The sequence below is a fragment of the Danio rerio genome, chromosome 4 (assembly GCF_052040795.2).
Source record: "Danio rerio strain M-AB ecotype USA chromosome 4, GRCz13ab, whole genome shotgun sequence".
NCBI lineage: Eukaryota > Metazoa > Chordata > Actinopteri > Cypriniformes > Danionidae > Danio > Danio rerio.
The window spans coordinates 5,331,791-5,358,834 of record NC_141024.2 but is presented as its reverse complement, the minus strand read 5'-3'; the positions used below and the strand labels follow the sequence as shown (position 1 = coordinate 5,358,834).

The 27,044-nt window shown below is 36.4% G+C and overlaps 1 protein-coding gene and 2 long non-coding RNA genes across 3 annotated transcripts in view; 2 read left to right on the top strand and 1 right to left on the bottom strand.

Moving 5' to 3' along the window:
- Positions 1-20,236, top strand: part of si:dkey-14d8.20 — a 29,282-nt gene extending 9,046 nt beyond the window's left edge. Inside the window, exons 7-18 of the mRNA XM_088649899.1 lie at positions 1,547-1,849; positions 2,323-2,631; positions 4,427-4,732; positions 6,255-6,343; positions 6,420-6,509; positions 11,098-11,275; positions 11,904-12,242; positions 13,343-13,651; positions 15,780-16,088; positions 18,414-18,719; positions 19,773-19,897; positions 19,988-20,236. Coding sequence (XP_088506025.1) covers positions 1,547-1,849; positions 2,323-2,631; positions 4,427-4,732; positions 6,255-6,343; positions 6,420-6,509; positions 11,098-11,275; positions 11,904-12,242; positions 13,343-13,651; positions 15,780-16,088; positions 18,414-18,719; positions 19,773-19,897; positions 19,988-20,104 — 2,780 coding nt within the window. The 3' untranslated portion in view covers positions 20,105-20,236. The remainder of the gene's footprint in view (positions 1-1,546; positions 1,850-2,322; positions 2,632-4,426; positions 4,733-6,254; positions 6,344-6,419; positions 6,510-11,097; positions 11,276-11,903; positions 12,243-13,342; positions 13,652-15,779; positions 16,089-18,413; positions 18,720-19,772; positions 19,898-19,987) is intronic.
- A 1,909-nt stretch (positions 20,237-22,145) lies between these two features.
- On the top strand, positions 22,146-26,663 carry LOC148679899 (uncharacterized). Its single transcript, XR_015942179.1, has 6 exons — positions 22,146-22,311; positions 23,624-23,722; positions 23,890-24,385; positions 24,512-24,561; positions 24,983-25,025; positions 26,538-26,663. It is a non-coding gene; the product is annotated as an uncharacterized LOC148679899 (long non-coding RNA).
- Positions 24,481-26,565, bottom strand: si:dkey-14d8.24. The gene is made up of 3 exons (XR_015942176.1): positions 26,417-26,565; positions 25,205-25,516; positions 24,481-25,143 (listed from the first exon to the last, which is right to left on the bottom strand). It is a non-coding gene; the product is annotated as a si:dkey-14d8.24 (long non-coding RNA).
- Positions 26,664-27,044: the final 381 nt, after the last annotated feature.

Sequence of the window (27,044 nt, the reverse complement as noted above, 5' to 3'; positions counted from 1 at the left end):
GCAAAAGAAACATCAACTGACCTAGCTGGGGCTCGAACCAGCGACCTTCTTACATAATGTCTGAGTTTTTCCTTATAAGTTAAATAATTTGCTTATGGGTAAGAAAAATAATCATAATAAGGAAAAGTTAGTTTTTTTTTTTTTGCTTACTCCATTGGCAGATTGTTTTAAAATATCTGCTGAGTTAAAAAATCTGCTCCACCATTTAACGAAGTGACTTTTATTGACATTTTAGTAGTTTTGAAAATTATTTTAATACAAGAAATAATGAATAAAAAAGGAATCACAATTACAAGGATTCTGTAGCATAATATACAACACCAACCCAGACAAAATATATTATTTTAAATCAGAGATGCCCAAAGTACGGCCAAAATTGGCCCATGCTAACATTTCATTTGGCCCGCCATCCCATCTTAACAGAGATGGAGAATGGGAATGGGAGAGATGGGAAGGGTTAGGGCGAATGCTTTTGACAGAGATCGTCATTTTAAGTTAAAAAAAACCTTTTGTTTCTTTGTATTATTGCTGAGCTATATTACTTTAAACCAGAGATGCCTAAAGTAGGACTGGTAGGTTAAAGTTGCCTTATACTAACATTTGATTTTGCCCGCCATCCAATCTTAAAAGAGTGGGAGAATGATGGGAAGGGTTAGGGCGAATGCTTTTGACAGAGATCATCATTTAAAATTTAACATAACCTTTTGTTTCTTTGTATTATTGCTGAGCTATATTACTTTAAACCAGAGATGCCCGAAGTAGGACTCGTAGGCCAAAGTTGGCCCATGCTAACATTTGATTTGGCCCGCCATCCAATCTTAAAAGAGAGGGAGAATGATGGAAAGGGTTAGATCGATTGCGTTTCACAGAGATCATCATTTCAAATTTAACGTAGCCTTTTGTTTCTTTGATTTATTGCTGAGCTACAAAAAAGCCAAACTGAAATGAAATGTAAATACGGTCACTTAACAGATAGAGGACAATGCACAAGACATCTGGGAGCAAATGAAGAATTCAGCATTGAGCTCCATTGTGTTATAATTGGGATTGTTTATGTTTTTACTGTATTAAATTCATTATAAAATGTTTAAAATGATACTGCATCTTCTAGTTATTTTTAAATATTAGCGAATACATTAGTAAATAACCCATGGCAGATTTAATTTATCGGGTTTGGTGTCTATTCGGCCCACAGTTCTCATTCAAGTTTGCTTTTTGGCCCTTAATAGGAAAAACTTTGGGCACCCCTGCTTTAAACTATTCAAAATGTTCATAAAAGTAATTGTTTCCCACTTTAAGGTTATAAGTTGTTGAGAAAAAAGATCAAGGATGCTTAATGCAATTCAAAAGCATTAATAAACGTGGAAAAATTAAAACATAAATCACAAATATGGAAAACTGCACATTTACGGATATTTTTTACAGTGTATTTTGGGGGGTTTAAAAAACAGTGAATAGCAGTAAACTGTATTTTCATTGTTGTGGTGAACTATCTACGTTAATGTATCCATAAAAGTATCCGCTTATAACTCTCTAATCTTTCTAGCAAAAATGAGACTGGCGAGTGGTGACGGCTCCTGTTCTGGACGAGTGGAGGTTTTCCTCCACAGCCAGTGGGCAACAGTGTATGATGATGGCTGGGATCTGTCAGATGCTGCAGTGGTGTGCAGAGAGATGGGCTGTGGAGATGCTGCACAGGCAAAGAGTAATGCTTATTTTGGACAAGGAACTGGACAAACATACATGTCCAATGTAAACTGTGTTGGAAATGAGTCCTCGCTGAGTGTCTGTGAATCACTTAAGCCGAAAACTACTGACCATTCGAAGGACGCTGGGGTCATCTGCGACTGTAAGTCTTTTATATTTTATGCAAGTAAAAAGAGAAATGAAGGAAAATAGATATGCAGTTATTTATGTTTTACATTAAACATGTTGGTAACTTTATTTTTATGTACAATGCAAGCTATTAACAAACCAGTAACAAAGGCTGCATTTATTACACTGCATGGTTCAAGTGACTCAATTCCAATTTTTTTCTCCCATGTGGCACAGATCAGATATGGCCCATGTACATATAAGCAGGAAGAAATCACATGGATTCAAATCAGATTAAGGCCTTATTCATATGTGGAAATATATTCGATTTAAATCGGATCTGTGCCCTCATGTCTGCAAAATGTTATATTTAATTTAATGTGTTGCTTTTTTCTAATTGTTTGTGATGTTTAGCCATTTCTGAGTGAAATTTGGTTTTGCACCAGTTTATTACTAGTCATTGTCACAATCCTAAACATGTTTTATTGTTCATTAATGTGGATTCAGCTCCTGTCAGGCTCATTAATGGAAATAACTCGTGTTCTGGACGAGTGGAGGTTTTCTATAGTGGTCAGTGGGGAACAGTGTGTGGTGATGGCTGGGATCTGACAGATGCTGCAGTGCTGTGTAAAGATCTGGGATGTGGAGATGCCATTGAGGTAAAAAATGATAATTATTTTGGCCAGGGATCAGGGCCGGTATGGCTAAGTAATCTGCAGTGCTCTAGTACTGATACAAGGCTGCGAGACTGTAAATCAAGCGGATGGAGGATTGATAGCTGCGGACATGAGAAAGATGCAGGAGTCATCTGTCATGGTGAGTGTGAACATTTAGTAATAATAATGTGTTGTATTGGATTTCATGTGTAAGACAAAAAAATTTCCCCCTAAATATGTATTAAAATTATACAATAATTTAAGAGATCAATTGACATATTATATTATATTATATTATATTATATTATATTATATTATATTATATTATATTATATTATATTATATTATATTATATTACAATAAATTATATTATATTATATTATATTATATTATATTATATTATATTATATTATATTTTATTATATTATATTATATTATATTATATTATATTTTATTATATTATATTATATTTTATTATATTATATTATATTATATTATATTATATTATATTATATTATATTATATTATATTATATTATATTATATTATTTTATATTATATTATATTATATTATATTATTTTATATTATATTATATTATATTACAATAAATTATATTATAATAAATTATATTATATTATATTATATTATATTATATTATATTATATTATATTATATTATATTATATTATACTATTTTATATTATATTATATTATATTATATTATATTATATTATATTATATTATATTATATTATATTACAATAAATTATATTATAATAAATTATATTATATTATATTATATTATATTATATTATATTATATTATATTATATTATATTATATTATATTATATTATATTATAATAAATTATATTATATTATAATAAATTATATTATATTATAATAAATTATATTTTGTTTTACTTTATTTTATTCTATTTTATTTTATTTTATTGTTGTTACGGTCACCATCGATCCAGCCTGTGCAGGATCAGCCTATTAGTATATGGACTACAAGTTCCAGTCATGCAACACACACCTGCTCCAAGTCTCCATTGATTAAACTTCCACAGCTGATGCTGCTCATGGACTGAACACACACATATATACTGCTCACTTTGACACTCATTGCTGAGTCTTGTTATACTGTTTGTGAACATTACAACGCATTTTCCTTGCCTTTTCGTGTTAGACATTTGCTTTGTTGTTTTGTTTGTTTACGTTGCCTGTACTGACTATTCGCCTTATGTTTTGACTCCCTGTATACATCTGTTTGCCCCTGTGTTGACTGTTGCTTACCAGATCATTCTGCTAATATACCCTGCACCTCTCCTGTCAGCACCCCAATCCCATTACAGTTATATAATTGTAAAATTGAGACGCTGACAACAGAGTTGAGGATCCACGTGCAGTTTATGAATGAGAATATTCAGGCAGGCATTGATCAAACTGGAACAAAGGGTGTAATGGGGGTAATCCAGAGACATAGTCGTGGTCACAGGCAGAGGTCGGTTCAGGCGGCAAACAGAATAAACAAATAACAAAACAAGGAAACTAGAAAATGCTTCGCTATAGTTTCTAAGAAAATATAAAGAACAAATTATATACATATATATATATAATTCTGCTCAAAAGTTCATATGTTTTAAAATGTTTATATTAATTTTTAGACAACATAATGCCATTTTATTTTACTTCAATGATTTAAGAAATTAATATTAATTAATAAAATAAATAAATAAATGACAATGTTGTATTCAGAATTTGGGATAAATAATCTCAGACCTTTTTAGAATCAAACATACTGAACAAAACATTTTACTCAAACTCATACTTAATAAATGAATAATAAATTGTCCAGGGATTTCTTGATATTTTTCCAGCCTCTACATCAAACTGACATCATAATTAATCTCTTAAATAAACTGATAATAATTCATTTCTTTGTGTGACTATTAGATAATGTTAGGCTGGTCAACGGCTTCAATCCCTGTTCTGGACGAGTGGAGGTTCTCCTTAATGGTCAGTGGGGAACAGTGTGTGATGACGGCTGGGATGAGGCAGATGCTGCGGTGGTGTGCAAACGGCTGGGCTGCCGCTCTGTTCTGGAAATAAAAAAAGCAGCTTATTTTGGACAGGGCTCAGGAACAGTGTGGATGAATAATGTGAGCTGTTTTGGGGATGAGTCTGCATTGACGAGCTGTTCATACACACGCAGTCCAACCAGCTGTGGCCATGAGAAAGATGCTGGAGTCATCTGCGGATGTGAGTGCAAATGTTTTCGTTTTATTTGAAAAGATAATGGAGTCTTTCCACTGTTCCACTAGGTATTATCATCATAATTTTGAGGAAAGAAAGCAGTTTGTTTTTATTAATGTTTAATGCACTTTATGCTTTGTGTTTAATTGAGTTACACTGCTGCTGTGTAAGTGTTTATGATAGCACAATGAGTGGAAATTTGATTTAGTTTCCTGCTTAGAAGGTTACTTTGAAAGTGTATTTCACAACAGTTTACAAAATAGATGCAACTTGAGCTGATACTTGAACTTTAACTGATACATTTTTCATTATGTGAACATTTGTCAGTATCCATTCATGGGCCACTTTATTAGGTACACCTTAATAGTATCAGGTTGGATCCCTTTTGCCTTCTGAACTCCCTTAATCCCTCGTGGCATAGATTTAACAAGGTACTGGAAATAATCCTCAGAGACTTTGCTCCATATTGACATGATAGCATCACTCAGTTGCTGCAGATTTATCGACTGCACATCCATGATGCCAATATCATGTTCCACCACATCCCAAAGGTGCTCTATTGGATTGAGGTCTGGTGACTGTGGAGGCCATTTGAGAACAGTGAACTCATTGTCAGGTTCAAGAAACCAGTTTGAGATGATTCACGCTTTATGACATGGTGTGTTATCCTGCTGGAGGTAGCTATCAGAAGATGAGTACACTGTGGTCATAAAAAGATGCACATGGTCAGCAACAATAATCAAGTAGGCTGTGGTGTTGACACAATGCTTAATTAGTAGTAATTGGTACTAACCACACAATTACACCACCACCACCAGCCCAAACCGTTGATACAAGGCAGGATGGGTCCATGCTTTCATGTTGTTAAAGCCAATTTCTGACCCGACCATCTGAATGTGGCAGCAGAAATCAAGACTCATCAGACCAGGCAACATTTCTCCAATCTTCTATTGTCCAGTTTTGGTGAGCCTGTGTGAATTGTAGCCTCAGTTTCCTGTTCTCAGCAGACAGGAGTGGCTGCCGGTCTGGTCTTCTGCTGCTGTAGCCCATCTGTCACAAGGTTGTGCGTTCAGAGATGCTCTTCTGCATACCTGGGTTGTAACGAGTGCTTATTTAAGTTATTGTTGCCTTTCTATAAGCTGGAACCAGTCTGGCCATTCTCCTCTGACCTCTTGCATCAACAAGGCATTTGCACCCACAGAACTGCCGCTCACTGGATATTTTCTCTTTTGTGGACCATTTCTGTAAACGCTAGACTTGTCACCTGTAACTGTGACCATTATTTATAATTCCCAATGTAAACAGGAACTTCTAAAAATATTAGAAATCAGGTAAATTAGGCACAAATGTTTTTAATTGCATGTGTTAATAGAGTTTTATGCATTTTGTTATGTCATTTTTATTCATTTTGTAAGTGACAGCCATGTGATGTCAAGACAGTTTGTAATAATCCTGAGTATTGAATGATATAATTCCAGCATATTTGGCTAAGTAATGTAATCTTTTATGCTTTCTCCAACTCTCTCAGATTTTAATATCTTTTTGAGGATTGAAGTGAAGGCTGTGGCTGGACTCGACCCAAACACTGCTGCAATCATGAATAAACTTTCCGCTGAGGTGAGTCAAAATCACATCTTCTAACTGTTCACTTAACATGCAGTTCCATGTATTCACATTCATTGGACTCTCATAGATAGGAACGAAAGTGCCAATACCTGTTAATGGAACGCTGATAACTCAGGCTGATGGAAAAGTCTTCCATGAGAGAAAAAAAACTGCACCCTGACAGCCTGGTAAGACTTCAACGTCCACTTAAAGCTAGTTTAATTCAGAATTTTATATTTATCAGAGTAATAATATCACCATGGTGTTGGTTTCTCAGGTCATCTTGTGCATTCAGAGGAACAAGGAAAATCAGATAGGAAACTGAATGGCTTATATTTCTTATATAACCTCATATTTCTTCATATATAACTCTTATTTCCGTTTTCCAATGTAAGTGTGATATTTTTTTTAGACACTGACAGTGTTTAGATACTGATAAAGTATCTTTTTGGGTCACGTCCTGCTAACCAGGATTTAAAATAGATATAATTAATCTGTTAGGAATAATTATTGCAAGAGCTACTATTTAATAAATCAATGTGGAAATGGCAAACACTGTAATTGTAAACTATTATAAGCATAATATAATTGTAAAGTATGAAAGTTTTTGGACACACTTTATTTTGATGGTCCATTTGAGTATTAGTAGACTGTCTGCTCAATGTTAATACTGCTCCTTCAACAGACATTTGATTGACTACGAGAAACTTAGCAAGTACATGTCAACTTACACCAACCCTAATCCCAACACTTACTTATAATCGATTGAGATTTAGATGCCATGTAAATGCAATGTAACTTAAATTCAACAAGCAGACCATCCAGATAAAGTGCGACTATGTTTTTTTTGTAATTGTAAATGATTATAATTGTAAAACTACTGTAATTGTAAACCATCTAAAAACTGTAAAGAATATGTCAGAAAGGCAATTCACAGGTATAAATGTAAATTGCAAAGAAATAAAGTGTAAAAAAATTATAAACTTTTCTGGAGGTCGTCACTTTATACTGGATACACTTAAAAAGTAATCATTTGGTGGCATCAGAAAAACAACAACATAAATTAGTGAATAGAAATAATCATCTTTAATTAAAATACATCTTTTAAATAATGATCTATATACTTTCCTAACATTGTTTATGCTTATTGAAGGGTATTTGAGTAAAAACAGACATACATTTGAATAAATGTTGATTACTGCTATAATACAAATAATCAGCTTTAAAGGTTTAAATCAGTGTTTTATTAGTCAGTGTTACAAAATACAATATAATACAATTTTGGGGGAAAATAGATTTGCTTTTACAAACAAACAAGTGAACAAACAAACAGACCTTACTCATGTGTCTTGCAACATTCTTGTTTATTAAACGTATCGTAGAATTAAACAGTTGGTCTAATGTGCTGGTTTGCCTCTAAAATTTCAGTACTTGTAAACAAATAAATGTATTTATTAATTTTCCTTCAGCTTAGTCACTATTTCTGAGGTCGCCTCCGCAGAATGAACCGCTAACTAATCTAAAATGTGTTTTTGCGCAGGGGATGCCCTTCCAGCCGCAACTAGGAAACACCCATACACATTCATTCACATTCACACTTAAACACTTACAGTTTATTCAATCCACCTATAGTGCATGTGTTTGAACTGTGGGGGAAACCGGAGCACCTCCACACAGAAACCTTCTTGCTGTGATGCGACAGTAAATAAATATGAAATTAAATTTAAAAAGTCATTTAAAATTAATGAAAAGCAATTAAATCAAACAAGTAAGTGTTAGTACCTTTGCATGGTGCTAGTTTATCTGATCAACACACAAGTGCATTATTTAGGAAGCTGATGGTGTATTTACACTGTATACATGCTTTTTTAGCTCCTTTCGTTTCTCAAAAAGGCAAAGAAGCTTTCCTGGTGAGGGCCCATTTTGGTGACAACTGGTTGCTTTTAATTTAACATAATGTTTCAGTGTTTATGTAATCATTCTAGTTGCTGAATTATTGGCTCATAACCGACACAATAGCACTGTTGAGAAGCTTTTTGTTGATGTTTTGTTGTTTGTCACATTTGTCAAAAGGAACGTGCCGAGCTTTGTGAATGATTTGCAACTGTAATGAACTGAGACGGACGTATGCACGCATTTAGCAGGAAAAGCAGCCTATTATTGTTTAAAAACAGGGTGAAGTCCTGACCACACACAGAAACTGAAACCAGACTGTGATATGACATATGAAATGTCTTCAGGAGACATCAACTAAAGCAGACGAGTCCTGTCTTTGTGGTCCCATTTGGAGCTTTGCATACAGAATCTGGGATTGTTGTAAATATTCAAAACTTCACCGTTTGCATCCTGTTAATGAGGCCCGGCAGTCTAATTAGGAAAGAACAACTCATTTAAACTACCCAACCAAGATGCAAAAATCTTCTGTTTACCACCAATGAGTTATTTGTGTCCAAGAGCAAAAGTTCAGACAGGAGTAGGATTTGTGGAAAAACTAAGCAGTTTGGACACTTGCATTCTGAGACTCTTAAAATCCAGCATTACAATCTCAGAAATAAACAAACAAAAGCTGTCACTGGAGTGGTGCATTATTAAAAAGTCTTAAAAGTGTCCATGGGGTGGCACGGTGGCTCAGTGGTAACACTGTCACCTCACAGCAAGAAGGTTGCTGATTCGAGTCCCGGCTGGGCCAGTTGGCATTTCTGTGTGGAGTTTGCACTCTCTCTCCTGTGGATGCTCCGGTTTCCCCCACAATCCAAAGACATGCACTAAGTGAAGTTCATTTCTAAACTAATTTCAAGAGGATCACGTGCTTATGATTGAATCATCACCCAATTCATGATTCACCAATCAGACGATTCCTAAGTCACTATAAAATCCCTGGGTTCCATATCACAGCCATCTTCGTTTTGAACGATCCACCCTTCCACCCCTTTTCCTCCTCCTTTCCTAAATGGGTGGCACGCTGGCCCAACGGTTAGCACTGTTGCCTTACAGTAAAAACGTCACTGGTTCTAGTCCTTACCAAGCTGGCCAACATTTCTGTGCAGAGTTTACATGTTCTTCCGGGTTCCCCGGTTTCCTCCCACCGTCCAAAAAAAAATTGCAACTAATGTTAACTGACTCATCTAAATCTGCACCATAAACACCTGGTAAGCAGTTATCCTTTTAAGAGCAATCACTATCTGTTCATTAGCTTCTACAGCAGAGGAGTTCTCAAGATCTACCTGAGCTCAAACTCCCCTCTCGCCCTGCAAACAGGAGGGAGCCCCGGGCTCGAGGATCTCATGAGCTCAGGGCCCTCTCCCAGTACAGCATGCCAAATATGCTTTACAATCAATCATCAGCTAAGTGTGAACTCTTGAAAGGTGAATTGTGTAAACAAAATTGGCCGTAGTTTATGAGTGTGTCCAAGTAAGATTGTATGGGTGTTTGCCAGTACTGGGTTTCAGTTGGATGGGCATCCACTGTGTAAAACAAATGCTGGATAGGTTGGCGGTTCATTCCGTTGTGGCAACCTCTGATAAATAAAGGACTAAGCCGAAGGAAATTTTATGAATGAATAAATGAAGGAAAAGTGTGCATGATAAGACCTTAAAGGTAGATATTAATGCCAAATTAATTACCACTGCTGTTTATTTAGGGACTAATATGTACCTTGTCAAAATGTATGGTTATGGTGCCGTTATGGACACTTTTAGATACATATTAGTACATTAAGTTTTGACAAGGTACATATTAGAACCTAAATAGTACAGCTATGTACCTTTATGGTCTCATCATGGACCTTTTAGTAACATATCACTCCAATGTCAGCCTTTGTACTTTTATTTCTGAGGATGTAATGTACAGTCTATTGTAAAAAATTTTAGCTAGTAATTTGTACCTAAATATGTAAAATTACACTCTTAGCTTAGGAATAAAGGTATAATGCTGTTTTAGAATGTACATTTTTGCACTTAAAGGGTCAATTATGGTAAATTAAATAATTATTAAATACCTAAAAGTGCTAATTGGTGTAATTCTGTACACTAGTGTACCTAAATTGGCCTATAGTGGTGCCATAAAGGTACATATTAGAACCTAAAATTTTGCCATGGCACACTAATGCACAGACTTACACTAATTAGTACTTTAAGGTACTAATAATGTTCTTTAATTTACCATGATGGACCCTTTTTGGTACAAAAATATACCTTTTGAAAAGATAATACTCCAGCTTTATACCTTTATTTTGGAACATGTATGAATGAAAAAACGAGCTGATTAAAAATCAGGAATGATAACAAATCAGAGAGGGATACCTTGTATTACTTTTACGTCTATTTATTTGCAAATCACAGCATCTTTCACGAGAACATTTGTTTACACACCTGTCGAACATATGCTGTAATTAACAAATACATGTAAATGAATACTCAGAAAAGGTGTCAGCGTCAGGTGAAGGGAGGAGACGGCTGAGCTGGAGAAATGCGCTATAAATTTCTAACATACAGACTTAATTTTCAGAGCAGGAAGGAAGACATGGGACGCCCCAATAGGTTTAAACATATTTTATATTTCTATGTTGGAATATATGTTTGTGTTATTCGTATGATTAATTAATATTAATTTATTATTACGTTTCTTGATTATACACAATAAATTCACTGTTTGTTTTCTACGTTAGTTTTAGTTGCTTTATTTTGTTAAACTTACCGTGTACTGAAACTGTTTCTACCCCAATTATTTTATCAATGTCTTTTTATATATTAATTTGATACATGTAAACTGAGACTTTTCACAAATTCTCTGAACAAAAAGTCATCAGATTAAGGTTATATTCGAAAGTAGGAATCTTTATCTTTTTGTTTTCATGTTCTCAGCTATTATTTTCAGTGTTATCATTTTTTCTCAGTTTCTTCCCATCAGGGCTGCTGTACACAGTATGGCTCATTTTAACTCAGAGTAAGTAAACATTAACACTACTCATACTAAATTATTTAGCTATATACATGGAAGTCTAAATGATTAGCTCTCCTATGAAATGTTAATTCTTTTCAAATATTTTTCAAGTGATGTTTAACAGAGCAAGGCGATTTTTCACATAGTTTCTATAATATTTGTTCTTCCAACTTCTAGTTTGGTTAAAATAAGACAATTTAAAACGTTTAAATATTATTTAAGGTCTACATTAGCATCCCCTTAGGAAATATTAATTTTTTCAATTCACTGTCGTCCAAAGACTTGCCTAATAACCTAACTCATCTTCATTCATTCATTCATTCATTTTCTGTTCGGCTTAGTCCCTTTATTAATCTGGGAATGAACCGCCAACTTATCCAGCATATGTTTTACCCAGCGGATGCCCTTCCAGCTGCAACACATCACTGGGAAAAGCCTAACTCATCTAGTTAACCTATTTAACCTAGTTAAGCCTTTAAACTCCACTTGAATATCTTGCAAACTAACCAGTAAAACCAGAAAAAGAATTACAATTTTACAGCAGGGCTAATCATTTTGCCTATATATATATATATATATATATATATATATATATATATATATATATAATTCTCAATGTGTGTTTTTTCAGTTTTAGGAATTTCCTGTTTGTTTGTCAGTCCTCAAGTCAGACTCGTTGACGGCAGCAGCTCTTGTTCAGGAAGAGTGCAGGTTCTCCTTTCTGGCGAATGGCAAATAGTATGTTATGATGGCTGGGACTTGCTTGACGGAAATGTTGTGTGTGGGCAATTGGGTTGTGGGGAAGTGCAAGAGGTGAAAGTAGCAGCATTTTTTGGCTCAAGCTTAGAACAGATATGGATGAATCGGGTAAACTGTGTTGGGAATGAATCGTCATTGGCAGACTGTGCGATGGAGAGTTTGGGACCAACCGGATGCCTGAAGGATTTATATGCTGGAGTCATCTGTCAGCGTGAGTAGAAACACTTTTAAACCACACTGTAAATATATGTTTTAATTAACGTTGCCATATTTTGTGATTTACAAGGGTTTTCTGTTTATTTACGGTTGTGAATTGCATCATAGGATGTTGATCTCTGCTCTGTCGACATTTGATGTTTAAAATTCAACTCTACAGTTTAACAAAGTGACCTTTTCCCCCAAAATATATTTATTGATTTTGTTTGAACTTCAGGAAGAAATATTGAGAGAACAAAATACAAACTTTGATGTTTGAAACATCAGGAATCTAACAGTTGGTTAAAATACTGAAAATAAATATGTAAATAATCTACATAAGTTCAAATAATAACAATACATTAAAAATTATCTTACATTAAAGATGCAGTAGGTGACCTGCCACAATGCTAACCGCTTAGCACAATATCTTTGAAACACAGTCCCTTCCCTGTTGTCCAAAGCAACACGAACACGCACCATAACAATGACAGCAGACAAGGCTCTCTCACGTGCTGTCCTAAAGCGACTCTGCTTAGTGGTTGGGTGGCAGCGTGCAGGAAATTAAAGTAGCTGGTAAACAATATAGGGAGCGCGTCACAGACTGTCATTGTTAAAAAATGAACCAATGTTAACCTAAAATTCCACGTTCTTTACTGAAAACTCACTTGCATAACAACCAGCATAACAAAACATGTTTCTAAAGACAATCACCTACTGCTCCTTTATTGAAAAAAAAGTTCAATACAAATTATATTTTATTATTTTATTTTATATATTGACATTTTATTAGTTAAAAATTATGTATAAGAAATAATATATAGAGAAATAAGCCTGTAGTATGACGGAAAATGTACTGGAATGTTTGTAGTGTATTATACAACACCAACCCAACAATATATCCCTTTAAACTTTTAAAAATGTAAATGAAAGTCACTTTTTTAACTTTTCACTGTTAAAAGTTGCTGGAAGAAGGATCAAGGTCCCGTAATGCAATTCAAAAGCATAAATAAATGCAAAAAACTAAAAACATAATTCACAAAATATGGAAAACTGCTTATTTATGGATATTTTCACAGTGCATACCTAATGTTTTAATTCTTGTGTCTTTATCAGCCAGAACTAGACTGGTGAGCGGCATCAACTCTTGTTCTGGACGAGTGGAGGTTTTCCATAACGGCTTATGGGGAACAGTGTGTGATGATTACTGGGGTCTGACAAACGCTGCAGTGGTGTGTAGAGAGCTGGGATGTGGAGACGTGATTGAGGCAAAGAGTAATGCTTATTTTGCAGAAGGTTCAGGGCAAATATTGATGGATGATGTGAACTGCTCCAGAGATGATAATGCATTGAGTAAATGTGAATTTGCTGGATGGGGAGTGCATAACTGTGTTCATTCAGAGGACGCTGGAGTCGTCTGTCAGGGTGAGTGAACATTGCTCTGCATTTATTTGAGTATTATGACTTAATGTACAGTCGAAGACAAAATTATTATTTTAATTGTCATTTTTGTAAGGGCATTAGGGAAAAAAGCACAGTTTTAAACATAATAGTTTTAATAACTCATTTCTTTTGTCTTTGCCATGATGACAGTACATAATATTTTACTAGATAATGTTCATGATGCTAGTATTCAGCTTAAAGTGCAATTAAGGGTTAACTAAACTAACTAGGTGAATTAGGTTAATGAACTGCTATTCCCCGCCCTACTTCCAGCAAAGGGTGGAGCCTTTACAGCTCATGCCTCAGTTACTCTTTCAACAACAAACAAGGCATTTGCATGTACTCTGAAGCCTCGTCAATTTCCACTACTTATTTTTGAGCACATAAACATAAGGTGTGCCTACAGAATGCACTTTTAAGAAGAAACTGCATGTGTATAAGTATATTAGATATGTGACACTGTGTCTTATGGACATTAAGACAGCACACTATTGTAGCAACTAAATCAGGCCTTGCCCCATTGGGCAGGATTTGTTTTTAATTCATGGTACTGTGTGTAACGTATCACACAGTCCAAAAGACATGCGGCACAGGTGAATTGGGCAGGCTAAATTGTCCGTAGTGTATGAGTGTGAATGAGTGTGTATGGATGTTTCCCAGTGATGGGTTGCAGCTGAAAGGGCATTCGCTGCATGGAACATATGCTGGATAAGTTGGCGGTTCATTCCGCTGTGGTGACCCGAGATTAATAAAGGGACTAAGCCGAAAAGAAAATGAATGAATGAATGAAGTTTAACCCCCTAAAAAGTCTTAAATTCACTAAAATAATTCACTTAAATACTTTTAAGCAGGTCTTAATTTTCACTAATTGACCATGTAAAGCTATGGCCAATTGGTGCAACCAACAAATCCAAAAAACTTTCATTCAACATTAACATTTATTAACTATTTAGCAGTATGGTTTAATTCTCTTCCTTACATTCTTACAATAACATTTGTTTAACAGTTCTCCATGTTTTTATGCATAAGTTTATGTTGTGCATAATTAAAAAAAATTAATTATAGCAATTAAAACTTGTCTTTTTAAAAAAAGAAAAGTTTTGCTAATAAAATAAATATATATGTATATAACTACAGTTTGCTTGTTTTGACACATTACTTAAAATATGTGGCTAAGAAATAACTGAGTTTAAATTTTAATGGGGCAAGTAAAAAAATTCCACTGATTATTATTGAAAATTATTAGTGTTTTGCCCTGTGGAAGCCTGAAATTTCATTCATAGTGGACTTAAAAAGGTCTTAAAAAGTCTTAAATTTGACGTGATGAAACCTGCAGAACCCTGTTTTTATCCAGACATTTAAAAAGAATATATTTTAGAGCAGTAATCACAATACCGTCAAACCGGAAATACGTGATTTAATTTATTCAAGGTTATCATACCATCAGAATCTGGTATGCCCATGCTTATTCCCAAAGCTGGTGGTGGCCTGAGACTTCTCAAATCAAAATCAAATCAAATCACTTTTATTGTCACGTCATCAGCAGCACGTATGCTATGATGAGTGAAAAGCTTTAGTGCTGGCTCCAGATTGTACAAAATACAGATGCAAATACAACGACAGTGCAAAATACAGACAGTGCAAATACAACGACAATGTGAAATTGACAGCGATATGTACAATGAATAGGTGTCCACATAGTTGTAGGCAGTATTGTTTCAAGTATGGATTGGTTAAAGTGCAGTGCATGCTACATATTGATGGTGTGCAGTGAGGGGTATGGAAGAGTCTGTGTGGGGTGCGTTAAGTGTTCATCAGCCTGATAGTCTGAAGGAAGAAACTTTCCTTCAGCCGGCTGCTGCGTGGAACCGTCAGAACCGTCTGCCTGAGGGTAGCAGAGAGAAATGTCTATGGCTTGGGTGGCTGGAGTCATTGATAATTCTCTTGGCTTTCCTCATGCACCGCCTGGTGTAGATGTCCTGGAGGGAGGGAAGCTCACCTCCTACTACGCGTTCTGCACAGTACTGTAGCTAAAATATTGCCTATTTAAAGGGAACAGTAATCAATATAACTATAATTTGACATGTGACTTTGTTTTCTTTTGCATTAGCCAAAATGTGGCTGTTTAACAACTTTGACAGTTGTTCTGGGACAGTGGCGGTTTTCCATAATGCATCGTGGGGAGCAGTGTGTGCCGATGATGACTGGGATCTACCGGATGCTACAGTGGTGTGCAGAGAGATAGGATGTTGGAAAAGTGTTAGCGTTTTTACTGATTATAGTTGGAGCAGCACACCTCTGCGAACATGGATGAACAATGTGAGCTGCAGTGGAGACGAAACGGCTTTGAGCACCTGTGCATTTCAGGGATGGGGACCGGATAACTGTGATCCAAAATATGCAGGAGTCATCTGCCGCCGTGAGTAGCTTTTTATTCAGGTTAGAGGAAGAGTTCAAACTTACCCAAATTTTTATTTCTTATTTGTTAAACCTGCGGCGGCACAGTGGGTGGCACGATCGCCTCACAGCAGGAAGGCCACTGGGTCGAGCCTCAGCTGGGTCAGTTGGCATTTCTGTGTGGAGTTTGCATGTTCTCTCTGTGTTACCTTGGGTTTCCCCCACAAGTCCAAAGACATGTGGTATAGGGGAATGTTGTTAGCTAAATTGTCTGTAGTGAATGTTTGAATGAGTGTGTATAAATGTTTCCTAGTGATGAGTTGCAGTTGAAAGGGCATACGTACAACATATGCCGGATCTGTTGGCGGTGCATTCCGCTGTGGCGACCCTTGATTAATAAAGGAAAAATGAATAAAAATAAATAACTGAATGAACGTTAAACCTTATATTATTCATATTAAAATGTCATTTTGATTAGTAATATGGCTTGCTAAGGACTTCTTTTGGATTTTCCCAATATTTGGATTTCTCAATATTTTTGACCCCTCAGATTACAAATATCCCTGTGCTAAGAAGCAATGCATCAATGGAAAGCTTATGTATTCAGAGTTTAGTTGATGTATAAATCTGGTTAAATTATGCTTGTTATTGGTTTTGTGGTGCAGGGTCACAAATACTTTAGATCACAGCATGTTTACTCAAGTTGAAACAGTGATTAAATATGATTGATTACTAAAAGTCCATGTTAATACTAGGTGGAAACAATTCCATTCACCTTTATTTCTATAGCGCTTTTACAATGTGGATTGTGTCAAAGCAGCTTAACATAAAAGATTATAGTAAATTGAAACAGTGTCAGTCCAGATTTCAGAGTTGAAGTTCAGTTCAGTGATTCTCAAAGTGGGGGTCGGGACCCCCTGGGGGGTCGCGGGACAATGACAAGGGGTCGCTTGGTGATATCCAAAACTCAAGTAAATTTTATTAAACTATTAGAATTACCATATTTTATTCATAACCGACAGAATATAATTAATAGTTGCATTAAAGAAACAGCAACATTAAAATAACAATCAGCCATCAGCCTTTAATTTTAAAAGCAAAATGTAATTAAATCCATAAATGACTTTAAAAACATTATATGGCTAATAGACTATTGCATTTTTGTGTTGTCAATAAGCTCATGTTTATATTTGCCTATTGTTGTGTCTGCAACGTTTACATATTTACAGTACAACCACCTTGAAAAATGGGGGTCGCGAGCCTCTGATATGATTATTTTTGGGGTCGCGGCCTGAAAAGTTTGGGAACCCCTGGTTTAGTTCATGGTGGGTTCATTTCCACAGTTGAAAGTCCAATCACTGAAGAAAAACTCCATCCATGCGCAACTTCGCAAGTCCTGAACCATGCAAGCCAGTAGCGAGAAACAATCTCCACCAATTTGCGAAAGTGGAGGATAAAAACCTAGAGAGAAACAAGGCTCAGTTGGACATGGCCGTTTTTCCAATGGCCAAACTCATGAGATCCTCGAGCCCTGGGCTCCCTCCCGTTGTAGGGCGAGAGGAGAGTTTGAGCTCAGGTTGGAACTCCCCTGCTTGTTATGGCGAATTGAAATAAGGAATTACTGTGGATAGATAGACTACTGATTAAGTATTAAGCGCACTTCTATTGTGTTGATTTGGTTTGATCCATTTACTTATGTCACATGTCTGTAAACTCCAAACAGAAATGTGAATTGGCCGGGTAAAGACTTGACCCAGTGATATTCTTGCTGTGAGGCAACAGTGCTAATCACTGGGCCGCCATGTCGCCTTGTCAAAGAAAAAAAGGGGGAGGAGTAGGGGTGGAAGGGGGGATTCTTCAACACGAAGATGGCTAAAGTAAGATGCTCTGGGGATTTATGGTGAGTTAGGCTTCATCTGACCGGTGGGTCATACATTAGCTAATGTGGGACCGGCTGTACTCAATCATAAGCACAAGCTCCTCTTTAAATTAGTTTATAAATAAACTTCATTTAGATCATATAATTTTTACCATTTTTTTTTGTATAATCAGCTGAAAGTAATTAAATTAATAGTACATATAGCACTATCCTGAATAACGTCCATTGCATTTATTTTTGCTGTAAATTATTCTATTGAGAATTTATTTAATTTATTTCACGTTTGTTTTACTCAGTTTGATTTAAGTTGAGATGACTAGAAAAGTTTGTTTGATTCAGCTAAAAAATTTAGGCTGCATGCTTTTTCCACTGTGCATTCATTTGTTATCATCCTTGTGGAAAATTCATTGTGCATAAGTTGTTAATCTCAGTTTTTTGTCTTTGTTTTTTCATTGGTGTCATCATCAGTCCCTGTCAGGCTGATGGGTGGACGAGACGCATGTTCTGGACTTGTGGAGGTTTTTCATGACGGTCAGTGGGGGACGGTGAATGCTGATGGCTGGGATCTGGCAGACGCTGCAGTGGTGTGTAGAGAGATGGGATGTGGAGATGCTGTACAGGCAACGGGCGGTGCTTTTGGACGAGGAATTGGTCCAATATGGATGACTTTAGTCGACTGTGTTGGCAGTGAGTCTTCCCTAATACAATGTAGCTTAGATCGATGGCTGCCAAATCACGTCAACCATCTGAATGATGCTGGAGTCGTCTGCACTCGTGAGTGTCAATCACATTTAAATGTGCATACTATGAAATGTCCTATAAGTTAGTATTTCAAATACTTCCCAAATGATGTTTAACAGAGCAAAGAAATTTTCACAGCATTTGCCATAGTATTTTTCCTCCGGAGAAAGTCTTATTTGTTTTATTTCAGTTAGAATTAATTTATTTGTTTTTGAAATCATTTTAAGGTCAATATTTTAAGCAATATAAATTTTTTTCGGCTGTGTACAGAACAAACCAACGTTATACAATGACTTGCCTAATCACCCAATTAAGCCTTTAAATGTCACTTTAAGCTAAATACTAGTGTCTTGAAAAATATCTAGTCAAATCATGCTTGACAAATATACTGTCATCATGGCCAGGGGCGCCATTAAGGGGGGAAGTTATGATGATTCCAAGCGGAAACCTCTTGCTCTCCCTCGTGAGGCAAATACAGAAGTAACTGCAATTCATGGAAATTCTGCTAGTCCTGGCTCCATAATAGAGCACATTTATATTAAGCCCACTTTTAAAATGGCAGAAAAAAAAGTGTTTACAACCTGGCATAAAGAACGATTTTGGTTCATATAGCTATCACCCTTCATGACAACTGTGAGGGGTGCATTTTTTTCTAACTCACCCATTTCTTTCATATTAGGTTATCCTAAATCTGCATAATTAAGGGCGTGGCCACATGAGTGACAGCTAAGTCTTGCTGGTCATGATCACTTTACCTCAGATGATTCCGGCTGATTAGCCGCTGAACTCGACATATACATCGTAGTTTTGTGTTGTTTTAGGTGGCTTTGCACAGTCATTTGCCTTTTGGAATTATATCCTACATATAGTGAGTACATTTTCTTATGTTTGTGAACACTATGCCTTTAAAACAGTTATGATGAAAAAATCTCTCTGTTTAATTGCACTTGGGAAATATTTGAAAAAGAATTAAGATTTCATAAGAAGGCTAATAAAAAGAGGGTAATGTTATTTCATATTTATTTTGTCATGATCTATATTGGATCATGTTTTATCTAATTGTGCATCTTTTATACTGCTCTGTAGATTCCAGTTCATTTAGCATCAGCTCTACTCAGGACTCAAGTGTTAAAGTCCTGTTGAGGATTAAAGTGAAGACTGACGCCCGATTCAACCCTAACAACCCTAAAACCCTGAGTAAAATCACAGAGGTGAGAGCTGTGAGCTGGATCTTTCACTGTCGTTCTCCAGGTGTTTATTTTAATATTGTTTCATTGTTTTCATTTATTTGAATCTCGCAGATGCAAAAGAAGCTACAAATAAGCGGATCTTTCTCACTGACTTGGAAAACTCAGGAAGGTGGAAAAGTCTTCAAAGAAGTCGCCTTGAAGAAAAACGTTGAAGTAACATGTAACTGACATGCTGGATCATACAATTTTTTAAATGAAATGTTTTCTGCCAACACTGGGTAACCATTTTTCCAAGATGAAAAGTAATTTCTGTGATTTTACAATAAACAAGTTAATGTAAACAATAAAGTGTGATTTGAACCCACGTCTCCATTAAATCTTGTCCAGAGAACGTTTATCCACTGGTCCAGTGCAGTGCTGACTTCTATGCATCAAGTGGAAACCCTTTAATACTGAGGCGCAACATTTATTTGCAATCAGTTTGTAAAATCTGCAGTTTACAAAAATAACCACAGGAGGGTAAAACATTTATTTGCAATTGGTTTGTAAAGTTTGTAGTTCACAAAAATCACCACAGGGGGGGGCACAACATTTATTAAATTTTGCAAGGTTGTAGTTTACAAAAATAATTGCAAAAATAACAATTTATTCCATTTTGCAAAAATGTAATTAACAAAAATCACCACAAGAGGGCACAAAATTTACTTTATTTTGTGAAGTTGTAGTTTACGAAAGTCACCACAAGAGGGCATAAAATTTATTTCATTTTGCTAAGTTGTAGTTTACAAAAGTCACCACAGGAGTGCGCAACAATTATTTCATTATGCAAAGTTGTAGTTTACACAAATCTCCACAGGAGGGCATAAAATGTATTTAATTTTGCAAAGTTGTAGTTTACAAAAATGACCACAGGAGGGCACAACATTTATTTACAATCGGTTTGTAAAACCTGCAGTTCACACAAAGTACCACAGGAGGGCATGAAAAGTATTTAATTTTGCAAAGTTGTTGTTTACAAAAATAACCACAGGAGGGCGCAGCATTTATTTGCAATCCCTTTGTAAAACCTGCAGTTCACACAAAGTTCCACAGGAGGGCGAAACATTTATTTGGAATTTGTTTGCTAAAGCGGTAGTTTACAAAAATGACCACAGGAGGGCGCAACATTTATTTCATTATTCAAAGTTGTAGTTTACAGAAATTTCCACAAGAGGGCATAAAAAGTATTTAATTTTGCGAAGTTGTTGTTTACAAAAATGACCACAGGAGGGCGCAACATTTATTTCATTATTTAAAGTTGTAGTTTACAGAAATCTCCACAAGAGGGCATAAAAAGTATTTAATTTTGCAAAGTTGTTGTTTACAAAAATTACCACAGGAGGGCGCAGCATTTATTTGCAATCACTTTGTAAAACCTGCAGTTCACACAAAGTTCCACAGGAGGGCGAAACATTTATTTAAAATTTGTTTGCAAAAGTTGTGATGCACAAAAGTCACCACAGGAGGGCGCAACATTTATTTAAATATTGTTTGCAAAAGCTGCAGTTTAAAAAATGACCACAGGAGGGCGAAACATTTGCAAACCACCACAAGAGGGCATACAATTTATTTAATTTTGCGAAGTTGTAATTTACAAAAATCACCACAAGAGCACATGAATTTATTTTATTTTGTGAATATGTAGTTTACAAAAGTCACCACAAGAGGGCGCAACATTTATTTCATTATGCAAAGTTGTAGTTTACAAAAATCTCCACAGGAGGGCAAAAAATTTATTTAACTTTGCGAAGTTTAAAAAATGACCACAGGAGGGCGAAACATTTGCAAAATCACCACAAGAGGGCATACAATTTATTTCATTTTGCGAAGTTGTAATTTACAAAAATCACCACAAGAGGGCGCAACATTTCTTTCATCGTGCAAAGTTGTAGTTTACAAAAATCTCCACAGGAGGGCAAAAAATTTATTTAACTTTGCGAAGTTGTAGTTTACAAAAATGACCACAGGAGGGCGCAGCATTTATTTGCAATCAGTTTGTAAAACCTGCAGTTCACAAAAAGGACCACAGGAAAGCAAAAGTTGTGATGCACAAAAGTCACCAGAGGAGGGCGCAACATTTATTTAATTGTGCGAAATTGTAGTTCACAAAAACCACCACAGGAGGTTTGCAAATGTTGTCCTCCGGCAGAGTGTAGTTTGTGCTCCGCTCCACTAGGCGGACACAGTGGGTTTTAACTTCATTTTGACACCTTTCAGTGATTGACCACCTGGTGACGCTTGATGACGACAACCACAACAACACACGCAGATCCTGCAGATGACAGATATTAATATTTACACTTTAAACTCAAATATTTCCAGCTAATTTGCGAATTTAACCGACACACAACCCGTTACAATGGAGGACTCGGGCTTGTCACGCGACTCAGCCGACAGTAAGTGGATTTCCTCATGTACAGCAGATGTGTTGATAGTTGTTGCGGTGCATTTACAGTCTGTCAGTGTTTAATCCACTGATATTCACATCATCAAGAGTAAGATGTGTGTCTGTGTTGATCCTGCAGTCGTTGTGTGAAGCTCTGGTGTTTATTTCTGCTGTTAATTCTTCTAGTGCTGAACACTAGTGAGAGTAAATGACAGGATTATTTAAAGTGTCCAGATATGAAACACATGAGATGAAGGACACTTTGCTGATGTTAGTGACTGCTGTTCATTCCGTTTCATTGTTGCTGTAAACTAGTGATGATGTTCAGAGATCTGTCATTATTTTAATCAGGCTTTTTTATTCAGTGTTGCTGTTTTGTGCTGTAAAACTGTATTTAACACCAAAGTGAACAGTAAAACACTGATGCAGCATCACTGAAGTATAACAGAGTCTGCTGTATTTTATCAATATCAAACATTAATATTCAATTTTATTAGTTTTAATCCTGAAATTTAGTTTGAGTTTGAAATTGAGTTTGTTGTCTCTGTAAATCTCTTGTTGTGATGTTTTGTTGGTCTGACAGATTAAGAGTCCTCAGTCTGGGTTTAGTGGACAGAAATTGACTTTAATGATGGAAATCTGCACATGTTGATCACACTTATTAACACACACAGCAGACAAGCATCAAACACACTTACTGAAGGAGGGAAATAGTGTTTTTGTTTCTGTTCAGTGTTTATATGTCAGTTCTGTGGCCTGTAAGAGTCATTTAATTAAAGCATCATCAGAAGTAAACAGAGAACAACAGTAGATGAATAACAGTGACTGATGGAGCATTACTGGAATATACCATCTCTCTGTCTGATGTTGCATGTTTTATATGAGATATTAACAGAGGTATTTCTGAATTATCATTGACTTTAAGACATGTAGTGAGTCTAGTAATGTCTGAATGTCTCTACAGAATAACTGATGTGTTGTGGAGTGTAAAGCAGAGCTGTGTGTGTGTGTGTGGACAGACTCTGACTAATGATGTTGACAAACATCACCACAAATCTATTAGATTAGCAAGTGTGTAATGCAGAAATATCTCCACAGGAGGGCGAAAAGCTGAAATGAATTCAGTTAGATTTGCAGTGGTGTAATTCACCAACATCACCACACGAGGGCGAAAATTTTAAATTCATTACATTAATACAGGTGTAATTCAGAAATATCTCCACAGGAGGGCGCAATATTTTATACATGTGTAATTGTCTATTTGTCTATTTTTAGATCAGATGTTATATAATAATGTGTGTGTTTGTGTGCCGACTCTACAGGATCAGTGAAGTGTTGTGGACTGTAAGCCTGTTGAACAGAAGCAGAGACGTGTGGACAGACACTGACTGTACTGATGATGATCATCTGCTGCTGCACAGGTGATGTAGATCATGTGTGTGCGTGTTTGGCTGTTCCACATGTCGGTTACCATCATTTGCTTTGTGGAGGGTCACTCCTCTAGAAAGTAAATGATGGTAACCGAAACGGGTGGGGAAGGGACGAAGGTCCAGAATTTTTATACAGTTCATTTTAAATTTTTTGGCAGGCTGTAAAGTATAACCCCTGCTGGACACGGCTCCGGAAGCTCCAGGGGGAGACCGAACTGGTATCCCCCCTTCTTCAGGCGCGCCTCACACTCACTCACCATTCACACATATCGCAGAGTTCTGGCTGGGACCGATACCAGCAACCCCTGAAGCCGTGGGGCAGCGCTCTTACCACAGAGCCACAGATCTCCTGTCTGAACACCTGCTGGAACTGATGCTTGAGCTGTGTCTTGATCTGAGCTGTGATTGGACAATAAACTAGTTAAAGTTTGCCTTCTCTGGAGTTTGAACCCACATCTCTCCAGCCTCCTCCTTCATGCACAGGTGTTTATCCACTCACACCACTGTGCTCTTCACATTCAGAGGAAGCTTTCAGTCCTCTTTTATTTGATCTCAACAATGTAGAGTCAGCAATAGCAGGATTTGAACTCAGGACTCCAGGATTGAAGGGCAACGCTTCTCGCCTGAGCCACTGAGACTGACATCTGCTTCAGGGTTTATAATGAAGTTCACTAGTTTTTTAGTGAAGATCAAAAATCAGCCAAATAGTCACACACCTTCTATGTATTTTCGGCACAGTAAAGGAGACATTTCTTAATGTTTGTATGTTTTTATTCACAGCACAGATGGAAAGTAAAGGAGTGTGAAGAGAAGACGCGACTCAAACACAGGTGAGACAAATCTCTAAAATGCAGTGATGCTGCTTTTGAATCACTGATTCATTAAGCTCCTAATCTTTAATTTGATTCTTTAAATTGATTCTTTGATTTGAATCTTTAATTTGAATCTTTAATTTGAATCTTTAATTCGAATCTTTGATTTGAATCTTTAATTCGAATCTTTGATTTGAATCTTTGATTTGAATCTTTGATTTGAATCTTTGATTGAATCAGTGGTTCAGAGCACACATTTTTCTGCCAATTCTGATTTTAGAAAGATGCTCAACAAAATCCTGAGATGTCAGTGTTTCTCCACTAGAGGGCGCTGATGTGATGAATCTACAATATAGTTTAAGCTGATCTTTAAAACAAATGAGCTGAATTATTGAAAAGCATCAATCATCACCACTCGACTCTCTTTATCTTCACACAGACGTTCAGCCTGAGCTAGAAGAGACGTCTAGAAGAACCAGACGGTAAGAGCATCTTACTTTAGCTGACTCTGTCTGACCAAATCAACAAGCTCAGTTTAGATGACAGACATTAATAATCATCAGACATTAATAATCAGCAGACATTAATAATCACTGAAGACTAGAACTAGAACTTGATGCCTGATGGGAAACGTTCAGCCTCAGATATCATGTTCAGATGCTCTGATGTGTTCAAGAGCAGACGTGTGTGTATTGAAACAGGCCCGTAATCAGGTGGACATTATAGGTAAAGAGTGTAAAGTCAGGGCTTCATCAGTGAGGATATGATGAAGAACCACCTTCCTCTTCCTCATGGCTTCAGTTCACATGTAAAGCTGTATTTCCAGATCCTGCACATGGCTTCTCTCTTCTTGAAATCCTCAGCGTGTTTCAGAGAGCTGCATGAGCTGAACTGAGTCCATCAGAGACGAGAGAGAGACGACATGTGCAGCGTAATGAACAGATATCAGTGTAGATCCATCACCAGAAGACATCTAGTAAAACAAAACAACACATCAAGAGGTTATTTACCAGATGCTGCATCCACTGATTCAGTTCTGAGTGCAGGAGCAGAAAGGCTGACGTCCATCATGTGCACTGATCACATAATCAGTCTTCTTCTTATTATTAGTTTCATGTCAGACTGCAAACAACACTAATCAGGTGCATATCGCCACCTACTGTATCGGAGTGTGCAGGAGGATCATGTGCTGGAAATTGACTTTTAAACGTCAGATATTAGTCTTGAGTCATCTCTTTTAAAGTTATTAAATGTTATGCCATTTTTGTGTAATTTAATTATCTTTTCATCTCAGCTGGACTTAAGATTAATATATTACTTTTTAAAATGAACTTTTCCTAGTATATATTTTTTTCTTTTGTTTAAGCATTATTATCATTATTATATAATCCTATAATATTTCCTAAATCCTATAATCTAGCTGTGTATGCTTCAGATATCCTACAACAGCTCCTCTGCAAATGTGTGTCTCCTCAGTGATTGACAGCTAATATAAATCCGCCTCCAGCAATAAACTGACCGTCTGTCTGGAACTCGCAAACACAGACACGCGGAGTGATACAAACTGTGAACAGTGTCAATGCTGTTCGGCCTGAATATAACTCCGCTCTGAACTCCTGGACTAACTTGTGCAACATAGAGTTTATTTGCTTCATAAATGTGCATATTTAATTATTTAAAGTGTAAAGAGCCAATTAAGCTTATAATTCTGCTTAAACTAATATAATCTGCGTCACAAACCCAAATCGCTGATTAAACACGACACACATCAGGATGAACTGAGGATGAATTAGCTTTACACACAAACACACTACAGGCAGATCGCCGTGTGTACACACTGAACACGTGCTTAATTCAACAGCATCAGTCTTACCCTCTCAGTTGAGTGCACAGAGTTAACTCACGATGTTTTGCGAGTCGAAATCCTGTCAAAATGACGACTTTGTTTACAACTGGATGAGTTTAAAGCTTCAGTCTCCTGTGTGCTGCTGCAGCTCGTGTTGATCCTGAACTGCAGTTCTCCAGCGCTCCACTAGACGGCGTCACGCACTGACAGACGCACAGAGACACGCCCCCAGCAGCGACAGAACACATGATGACAGCTGAATCAGCTCGTGTTTACTGCTTAAATAACTGCTCTAAAGATGCAGTCTTCTGTCTTTTAGAAGAGCTAAAGCTTTGCTCGCATCATAAACCTCCAACTTTAATGAGCAGCAGCTGAAACAGAGACGGTTTGAAGGCCAAAACCTTCAGCAGTGGGTGAGTTTCAGCATTCATTTACTCTTATTGTGTTAATATGATCATGTTTGAGTGCTGTAATGAAGAGCACATCAGTATATTCAGAATTAGAGCTGCACTGAATTAATGATGTTGCTGATCGAGCTGTTTAGGCAGCAGAGAAGTGAAGGTTAGTGTGTGGATGATTAATGATGTTATTATCCTAAAAACTGTTAGATTCTGATTGTAATCATTTATATTTGGACATTTCTGTGTTTATTTCT